At 39.3% G+C, this 10300-nt stretch overlaps 1 protein-coding gene across 1 annotated transcript; it reads right to left on the bottom strand.

Annotated features, from left to right (window-relative positions):
• Positions 1-131: 131 nt before the first annotated feature.
• On the bottom strand, positions 132-10180 carry cybb (cytochrome b-245, beta polypeptide (chronic granulomatous disease)). The gene is made up of 13 exons (XM_083551191.1): positions 9707-10180; positions 9397-9489; positions 8479-8589; positions 8280-8364; positions 7217-7365; positions 6204-6385; positions 5091-5220; positions 4310-4402; positions 3952-4205; positions 2801-2963; positions 2176-2322; positions 1278-1402; positions 132-973 (listed from the first exon to the last, which is right to left on the bottom strand). The coding sequence occupies exons 1-13, from the start codon at positions 9749-9751 to the stop codon at positions 862-864; spliced, it is 1689 nt and encodes a 562-aa protein (XP_083407317.1). The 5' UTR covers positions 9752-10180; the 3' UTR covers positions 132-861.
• Positions 10181-10300: the final 120 nt, after the last annotated feature.

Below are 10300 nucleotides of genomic sequence, written 5' to 3' on the forward strand. Positions count from 1 at the left end.
CAGAGGAAACATTTGCAAGAATACAAGAATATACAAGCGAGATGAATTTTGTGTAAATTCGTAGAAATACAGTGCACTGGATCACATTTATTATAAGTACATGTACTGTACAGTATTAACATTTTACTTCATTTTATAATGAATAGTTATATTTTTTATAATTAGATTCCATTATTTCAACATAAAACTCTATAAAAACAATTCCCTATAAGTTTTTTGGTCTTTCCGAGAGAGACCGGGAAAATCAGCCAAACAAATTAGTTGTGTGGCAAATGCAATTCTGGATAAACCAGGGGGCGCCAGATTCGAACCGCGGTGAAGCAGAGGATTACTGTATACATAATTCGGACCTAAATATATTTAATCATTAATGGATGCTGGTAGACTTGGTCTTTTCCAGGAAGAAATGTTTTCTAAGGAGGTTTTTTCCGACATGTTCCGGAAAGTGTTCCGGATGAAGGGCTACGCATTTTCTCATCAACCCAAAAATGAACAGCGTTCGATCTAACAGTTAATGTAACAATAAAAGTGTATTTTGTGTGATTTTATAATTGATGAGGGGGGAAAAAGAGGAACGAAACACTTCTCTGAGGTGTTTTATTGTTTTCCTCAATTAGGGCTGCTGTTTCAGAGGGAAGACTTTGTAGCCACACGTTAGCATTTCGAGCTCAGGTACAGACGAGACCTCAGAATATGTAGACTCTAGATATTCTGCCGAAAATCTTCGAAGGAGTAAAAAGACGACAGAATTTTGAATGCTCCAGTGCCGGATTCAAGGATTTTTTTGTGATAATACCATATACGATACACACGAGCTAAGTCGAGCTGAAGTTTGTTTTCATTTCTGTTTATCTTCAATGGTTAGAAGTTTTCCTTGTTGAAAATGAATTCAGCTCCTGTCTGCGATTGGCAGTGTTTTCCTAAAGCTTTCGCAAGAGGAGGGGGTCCGCAGAGAAACACCCCGACTTTACGCCTAAAAAAAAAAAAAAAAAAAAAAAAGAAAATTAGTGCATAAAAATCTTTTGGTCAAGTGTCTACAATCGTTTGTCTATATATGTATATAAATGCTAAATGTTGCTCTCACCTTACCAAACCAGTGTGGGCAAATTTGCATAAAATTCAAATTAATTTACATAAATGCATCTGATTGGCTGAAACCAAAAACATTTAAACGATCTGCTACAGAACAGGCGATGATTCAATGTTAAATACCATACTTATTGCATTAGCCAGTGTTTAATGCAATTATTGCAACAGTAATGGTGTCTATCACGTACCCCGGGTGACTGGTGGCGATGGCGCTGAACTCGTTCTCCCAGTTGGGTTTTCCGTACAAGGTTTTCTGCTTTAAGCCGGTGATGGGGTCTTTCTCTTCTTCATGGTGAACTCGGAAGTGAGCAGCCTGCAGATGGTTGTTAAAATCCATGAAATACAAAATGCATTATGAGTCTATACATATGCCACTAAATTTAGAATCCAACATTGTACTTCCGAAATAGCTTTAAATAAATACATATTTTTTTAAGAATAAATAGATGATATGGTTTGTGTGGATTTTTAATGGAGGACGGTAATGAAGTCTTATTAATTGAGTATACAGTAATCGAGTATTAGGGCGTTTTGAGTGGCGGGTTTTCATGGGTAACATCTTACTTTTTAGTCCGCATTCCAAAGTATTGAGACCCCTGACTTTTCCAGCCATATGTGGTTCTTATACATTTGGATTATTTGGATGCAGTAGCATAATATTTTCCTCTTATTTCAACAAGGAGGCCCAATCCAGCAGGTTGATGCCCCTGTACACACAGCTAACACCATAAAGATATGGTGTACATGTGTTACAGTGGAAGATCTCCTGCTATAGAGGTCTGACCTCAACCCTATTGAACGTGATGAATTGGAATTCACCCCAGGCCTCCCCACCTACATCAGACTAACTTTGGATTTTGTTGTTCAAAAATTACAATCTTATGGTTAGGTGTCCACAAACATTTTTGCATATCCTGCAATCCACTATTCAAGTAGAAAAAGTAATAGAGGTACAGTTACAGTACCTATTGTTTAAGCATGGGATTTTTACTTTTACTTAATTACAAAAAGCCCACAAATGTCCACATTGAGTTCGTTGTTTCATTTTGTGCTGTTTTTGTGTTCTTTTGTGGAAGTGGCTCTAACCTCAGTCTCCTTCCAGCGAGTGAGGTAAATGTTGTAATTGAGGAAGTCGCCCATGCTTTTGTCGCTCATCTGGCGCTCCAGGGACTGGAGCAAGTCTGCGAACCATTCGAACGCCTGCGTCTCTGGGCACAGCCAATAGAAGTAGATCTGGTGGGGGGTCAGAGCAACATCTTTACTGTATATCACTCAAGCTAGAAGCCATTTCCATTACAGACTTTACATAGATCTGATGGTGGTATGGACATGAAAAAATCCCTGAAATGAAACCTTGGGAGACACCAGACCCAAAAGGGAACTTGAATAAAAATTATTACATTTTCTCAACCGTATGTTCTATAATTCATTAAGATGTCATTTTGTCTAAATGATGTTCATGATAAGCAAGAATGAGAATCTTGGGATGAGTCCTGGGATGACAGGCTTTAAGATTACAGCAGCAGTTGTTAAAAAATATCTTGGTTGAGGAGTGTTTTTGGGGAACAGTCTGAGCATTAAAAGCATATTCTTTTCTTCTTATTCATACCAAACGAGCTATTTTGTTCTCGAAGGGACAGGGTCACGCTGCCAATGTGTCCACCTGCCGAAGCTTTTGGTTGCTAACGCATAAGACCTGATGAAGCCTCACCTTTTTGGTGAACACGTTGGTGTTCTGCTGTACGGTTTTGTACCACACCGACTTAAGGATGGATGCGAAGGGAGTCACACCGATGCCTGCGCCCACCAGCATGACCACCTCGTAGCGGAACACGTCCTCGCTGGCCGTGCCGAACGGTCCGTCCACTGCGATCCTGCGCACACATTTAACGCTCAGAGACTGATCGTGCGAAACAAGAATCAAATGCAGAAATAATAATAAGAATGATGAGAATATAATTTTCAGGATTTTATCCTCTCAAGATGGACTTTGGGAATGCTGTAAAAAGGATGGCAAGGCAACCAAACACGTGGGCGAGCTAGAGTAGATAATTTCTTGCATGCTTTTTTGGAATTAGAAAGAAACCAGGAAACCCAGAGGAAACCCCTAAGGGGAAACACCATAAATTCCAATCTCAGAATTGAAGAACCACACTGCAGTCTTACTCTTTTTCTCATCAGCAGTACTAGTGGTAGATGAGGTATGTTCTCAAACATACATTACAATCTTTGCAAAGCTTTATTAAAGCATTATTTCTTAAAAAAGGAAGCAAGAAAAAAAAAAAACGATGAAACCAAACGCCTCAGTAACTCTCCTGCTTGCTGTAAAAATCATTGCAAAACCTCGCTTCAATCATTAATTCTTCTTTCTGACAGTTCAGTCTGAACCTGCTGAAGCCACATCCTCATTTTCACAAGAACGTAGTTTCCCCGTTGAGCGACTGTTACTCGCCCAAACAATGGACTGTTTTGATACAAACGCATTAAAAACGTTTGGACTGCACAGCAATGCAGCAGCTACAGTAGACTAAACAAAGTGTTTAATCCTCCACAAGGGTTTTTTTTTTTTAAGATAAAAAAAACCTTCCTCTGGGTTTTCTGGTTTCTTTCTAATTCCGAAAAAGCATGCAAGAGATTATCTAATCTAGCTCGCTCACGTGTGTGGTTGCCTTGCCATCCTTTTTACAGCATTCCCAAAATCCACCTTGAGAGGATACAATCCTGAAAATGATATTCTTATCATTCTTCTTATTATTTCTGCATTTAATTCTTGTTATCCGAGTGAAACCGAATGTCCGTTCATTAAAGTTTTATGCATGTAGAATCAAATATAAGAAGTTTAAAATTTGGATTTGGTCTTACCTGGGAAGTTCCCAAGCCTCCTGACCGTCGGTCTTGTCCCCGCCGCATGCCTTGTACAGGGCGTCCGTCCAGTCTCCGACGATACGGATGTGGACACTGAAGTGGTCTTCCTCGGGGGCGGAGGTCAGGGTAAAAGGATGCCACTCAAGGTGCGAGATGGATGGACACTTCAGAAAGACGTACTGACCCACCTCCATCTTAAAGCCTTTCTTCTTCAACTGCAGCTCCAGGGTCTTGGATGGATGCATCACTACCTGGTAGGCAAAAAAAGATTGAAACAAAGATCAATGCAAAAAGCTGCACAAAATAAAAAAACAATGTTTTTTTGACTGCAGGTATCAAACTCATTTCCACTGACCTTGGTGATGACCACTTTCTGCTTCGAGCGGTAGAATCGCACGAGCATCTCGCACACGTACAGGAACATCGGCCCGACGACCCACTTCCATGTCTGTTATGCAAAGATGGAAAGAACGTTCACTAATGCAAGAGCTATGTGAAGAATCAGCAGATTTTTTTTAAAGAATATGAGAATAAGTTTCATTTTTAGGACAAACTGGTAACCTGGTCGAATCAACTGGGGGTGGAGTTTAATGTATATAACAAGACTATGGCCTAAAATAAACAATTAAATATTTTTATTAAGGAATAAAAAACTTAAGCTTATTGAGATGTTCAGGTCAATCAGCAGAATGTGTGCATTCCTGAAATCAAGCTTTGAAGGCAAATAGGACTGAAATAAACAGGAAGTGAAATGCCCTGGTTATAGATAAATAAAAGATAGAATAATATGAACACTTCCCATCTTGTAATGACCTCCACTCTTCTGGAAAGATGTTCCACTTGATTTTAGTGTGTGCTTGTGGAGTTTTGTGCTAATTTCAATCACGTTCTTTAGGGCAAAGCGATATTGCTGGCCACTCAAGATCTTTCACTCCAACCCATGTGAATGATATCTTCATGGAGCTGGCTTTGTGCACATTGTTACCACATGAGCTACCACATCTCTACAGTGGTGTGCCACCAGCTTTTTTTTGCTGAGTTTGAGGAAGAACCACATACGGCCGTATGGAATGTACCAATGCAGTATTAGCAATTTTATTCAGTGATCTTGTAAATAAAGTGAAAGTTGTTTTTACCCCTGGTGGATTTCCAGCAAAGTCCGGTGTAGGACATTCAGGGTCGATGTCCCATCTTTCAAAGTGACTGCTGCAGTTTAACGGCTTATGATGTTGTAGACTGGCAGGGGTCTGGCCTCGTACAATACGACTTCAGAGTGACACATGTATTTAAAGACAAAGAGGAAGGATACGTGTTTACCAAATCACAGTGTTGCAAATATTTGTGTTACAATTATAAAGTTGCTTCATTCCTTGTTGGTCAACACATGACTGTTGATCAACGCACACTTTATAAATGTGGCAAACTCTCTCTAAGGTGAACCTTCGGCCTAGACTGATGTACTGAGTGCTCTGGAATAGGTTTTTTAAAGATGATATCTCTGTACTTTGCTATATTAAGCTTTCTCTAAACTCTGACCAGTTGCCAAGTCCCTGCTGCAGAAAAACACCCCCACAGCATAATGCTGCCACCATCATGCTACACTTTTGGGATGGGTTTCGGCAGGTGATCAACAGTGCCTGATTTCCTTCAGATATAACAGTTAGAATTGAGGCCAAACTCCAGGCTTCCATTGGGTTTTGCAGTGAGGTGAGGCTTCAATCTAGCCACTCTGCCATAAAGCCCAGATGGTGGAAGGTTGCAGTGATGTTCGTCCCTCTGGAACCACACAGCATCTCCACACAGTATCTCCAAAGTTAAGTCAGAGTGACCATCAAGCTCTTGGTCACCTTTCTAACAAAGGCTCTTCTACACAGATTGCTCAGTTTAGGTGGGCAACCAGCTCTTGAAACATTCTTGCCCCTGAGTTCTGCATCCAGGCCAGTTCCTTTAACCTCATGGGTGGGTTTTTGGTCTCACATGCATTATCAGAGAGCTGTGTGACTTTCCAAATCCAAATGTCCAATTAAAAAAGCTTTTCAGAGGTAAACTCCAAGGGTCTTAATACGTATGTATATGTGATGTTTCAGTTTTTCTTAATTAAAAAAATAGTTTTAAAGACATTTCTAGACTCCTGTATTCACTCAGTCATTATGGGGTACTGAGTGTTAAAAAAAGTGAAGGGGGTCTGAATATACATTATATACATAATATACAATATATTAATATGACTCTATCCTGCTTTGACTTACCCGGCCCCGTGCAGCACCAGTCCAATGAAAAAGACGATAAAGAGGTGATGTGTGAACCAGAAGACCTCGAAATAGGACCTGCGGATGACTTCCATGGAGGACGTGATGATGAGGATAAGGGCGAGGGTGATTACTACTCCAGTCAGTCCTGCGATCGTGGTGAACATCACAATAGTCTGGCTCTGTGGTGCAGCAAAGAACGCAAGTTACACACATGATTACTAAGTTAGATTTTTTGTTTTGTTTTGAACTAAAACTGTGCAATGTTTTTCCGACTTCTGCTGCTGTTACGAATCATTTCTAGCTGCCACTTTCCTTTCTGAATATCTCTAACACTTCTCTAACGTGAGCACAAACTGTAATGTGAACACAAATATAATATCTAGACCCTCCAGACCAACAAAAGCTAAACCTAAATTTGCATTCATGACAGAATTAGATTCATTATTCTTAAGAGAAAAAATAGACTTTTGTGAGCGCCTGAGCTTTTCCTTTATTACCGAGACAAACGGGAAGTTTCCCTGAAGCAGAAAAAGAGATTTCACTCACAGTGCGACCATGTGAAAGACGGTTGCACCATCACGCTCATGTACCCAACCCTGATTTTGAAACACACTTAATAATGTGTCTAAATACATACACACTATATGAACAAATGTATTTGGACACTCGATGTTTTCAGCAATATGTGGTTCTTTCCCAAACTGTTACCTCAAAGTTTGACACACAGACGTTTAGAATGTCTTTGGGCGTTCTGGCATGAAATTTTCACCTCACTTGAACTAAGAGACCCAAATCTGTTCCAGCATTAAGATGCTGGTTCACAAATCGAGCTTCTTGAAAATATCCTTTACATAGGTTGTAGTGGAAGATCTTGAATGGCCTGCTATAGAGATCTGATATAGAGATTTTTTTTACGGCCTGTCAGCAACACGTTGAACTCATTTATACATTGTAAAGTGTGGGTATGTATGTGGGTATTTATGTGTGTGTTGCAATAATGCGATACTCACCGTCTCGCTGGACCGGATGGGGTTGAGGTAAGACTGGTTGGGTTTGTTGCCAATAAGAGACAGAACATGTGGCAGAGACCTGTTGTTGTCCTCCCGCTGAGCAGACTCAAAGCGTTCGAAGTTAAACAGGTGAGCGATGGTGTGTACCGCTGAGAGAAACACCAGAGACGATCATTTCATTGAATTCTTTATAAAATGTACTGTTTATAACAAAATTCGGAACAGGATCCTAAGTTGATCTGAGGATGTATGAATCTTAGGGTCAGGTGTCCACAAACATTTGCCCATATTTTGTCAACAGTAATAAAGTAAATGTAATTCAATACTGTACTTTAGTAGCTTTTTTTTTTTGTTGTTGTATCTGTTTTTTTGTATTTGGGGAGATTTTTACTTTAACTTCACCCCGTTTTGCGGAATCGGTCGTTCTCTCTGTTTTAAACGTGTTTTGTTCGGCGCTCTGTGGTTTCTACTTCTTACAAACATACAGTTCGGCGTCAGTTTAATAACAGAAAGCAGAACATCTCGAGAGGAATAAACGATGAAGAAACTCCTGAATTTTACTCAACACCCGTGACCTTATTTGTGTGATTTTTTTGAAGGATTTGGGCTCATGATCATTTTAATAGATATCAATCAGTGTTTGACTCATTCATATCATTCTATTAATGGATCAGTGTGTTAAGAGTGTAACAGAGTCTTGTGATAAAATTGATAATTAGAATATTATAGTTGGAATACATCATAGTACTTTGGATACTTAAGTAGATTTGAAGGCAAAAACGTTGGTACTTTTACACAAGTAAAAGTTTAAAGGGAGGAATATTGTACCTACTTGAACTCAAGTACATGGTTTGTGTACTTCATCCACTGATTTTGATTATTTACTGTTTCCAATATGTTCAGATGTTTATTGCAGCTTTTATGGTATAATTCTGTATTTGTGTTAATTTCCCTGAAGGGGGGGTTCTGTCTTTCCTGGTAACACCACAGACTCTTCAGTATTTCCATACAGTACTTGTAGGCATTCCCTATGGGCATTCATAAATATATGATCATGTGGTACCTGTGTGGAAGGCAATCATGTAGCCCACCAGTTTGTGGAAAGTGATGTTCCTGTCTAGTTGACGGGCCGCCGTCCGGCTGCAACACTACCCCAACACCCAAGCACACAACGTTACAGGGTTACACAGTATTACAGATTTTCTTTTTTCTTTATGAAGTCATTGGGACATCGTGGTGTAGTCTTGAAGGCTGGGTCTGACCTGTATGGTGCCTCGGAGGAAGGACAGTAGGTTGCGGCAGACGGGCAGGAGGATCAGCATGCAGTTGAAGTTCAGACACGCAGCAGGAGCTCTGGCCCATGGTAGCGCATGCTACCCGGGAGACAAACGAGAAACCGGAATGGCTCGTTTTTTCAAGTTAATTTTGTATGGAAACAGTAAACGAGATAGAGAAGTGATATGTAACAGGTGCAGGAGCTGTGCGCTCCATGTGCTCTGAGGCGTGAATGAAAGCAGAACTGGCGCCATTTATTTGTATTTTTTCCTCAAAATCTTTGAATAATGGTCTCATTACGCGTGCCTGATTACGTAATCATAAAGCTTAAGGCATTCTCTGACATTTTATTTGCGTTTTGTCGCAAATCTGAAAATTTGCAACAAAAAAACCTGCATTTTTTTTTTTTTTTTTTTTTTTAACAGATTCAGTTACAAAAGATGAGCATTAGTATAACTGCAGTATGTACGATTATAACACTCGCTTTTTAATAGAATATCAATAATGAATCTTTTTTTACTTACTCAGCTGCTTTGCCAGAATCAAGGATTTGAGCTAGGATTTTTTTTTTTTCTATTGGAATTTGCATACATCAATAATGTGAGCATTTTGGTGCTTCTTTTATGCAAACAGTAAAATTGGCAACGGTAAATGTATTTCGGTTAAGATTCTGCCTTTTCTGCACGAAAAAAAACCGCATCGTTATATTTTACAGTAGAATACCGTAATTATCGGACCGCAATGTAGAACATAGATCTATTTTTTACATTGAGGTCCAATAATTACGGTATTTTACTGTATAATATACCGTCATCCTACAGTGTACTATCACATCCTAAATTTAGACATATAATCAACATTCTCGTTTAGTGAGCAACCTTTGAGGCACAAATTCAATGCCTTACCCCGAGGATGACCCTGCTGTAGTAGAATCTTTCGATCAGAAATGCCTTGTAGAAAGCGACAAAGAGGTAAGCGTTGATTCCGAGCCATACCAGCTGACGAGATAAAAAAAAGAAATAAAAAATTATATATACATATATAGATATATATAAAAAAAGAAAGTTCCAACACGTTTTAAACTCTTCGGTGTTCCATACAATAGAAATTCAATATATTGAATATTTCAAAATTTGATAATAACTCTGTATATGAAATATATTTGTGTATTAATAGCTATAAATAGGAACCGTATTTTAAAAACAACAGACTCACAATAACAAAGGTGGACAGTCCATGATTTGCTGCGATGTTCTTCATGTTGAAAGTGTGCGAGTGTCTGTGTGTGAGTGCCTGAGTGTCTTTTCTCTTGTCAGAGAGACGAAAAAGAGGTGAAGAAGTAAAACAGTGAAGGGTATTTGGTTTTTAAGGCAGAGAAATATAGAGGAAGTTGGACAGACTTGACAGATTCAACCCACTAGAACAGATGAAGCGCACTTCCTCTATATAAGGTGTGTGTGTGTGTGGCTTCTGCTATGTGTTTGTGAACAGGATTGAGACTAAGAATGAAAGAAACATAAACCAAAAACATTTTCTGACTTATTAGAACAATATGATTTCTATGCAGCATAAATCGTGGCTCCAATGAGACGCCTACACTCTTTGTTACTATGGAAACAGACACGTGAATCCAGTCTTCATTTTTCTTTTTTTTTTTAATTGAGGGTTTGTTTCTCAGACTCCATGTACAGAGGAAAGCTCGAACAAGCAAAGTCATTCGCAGGTCACATTCAAACAAACCAGGTCACATTCACATACAAACCAAACATTATGTTAATTTACCCAAACACCAGAGGGCGCCAAAGGCCC

Source organism: Silurus aristotelis (genome assembly GCF_946808225.1).
Source record: "Silurus aristotelis genome assembly, chromosome: 9".
Classification (NCBI taxonomy): domain Eukaryota; kingdom Metazoa; phylum Chordata; class Actinopteri; order Siluriformes; family Siluridae; genus Silurus; species Silurus aristotelis.

Coding starts and splice junctions, on each gene's coding strand:
- cybb (XM_083551191.1), bottom strand. CDS start 9,751: ATGAAGAACATCGCAGCAAATCATGGACTGTCCACCTTTGTTATT. Junction 7,366..8,279: donor CATGATTGCCTTCCACACAG/GTACCACATGAT, acceptor TGTTTCTCTCAG/CGGTACACACCATCGCTCAC. Junction 2,323..2,800: donor CCAACGTGTTCACCAAAAAG/GTGAGGCTTCAT, acceptor ACCCCCCACCAG/ATCTACTTCTATTGGCTGTG.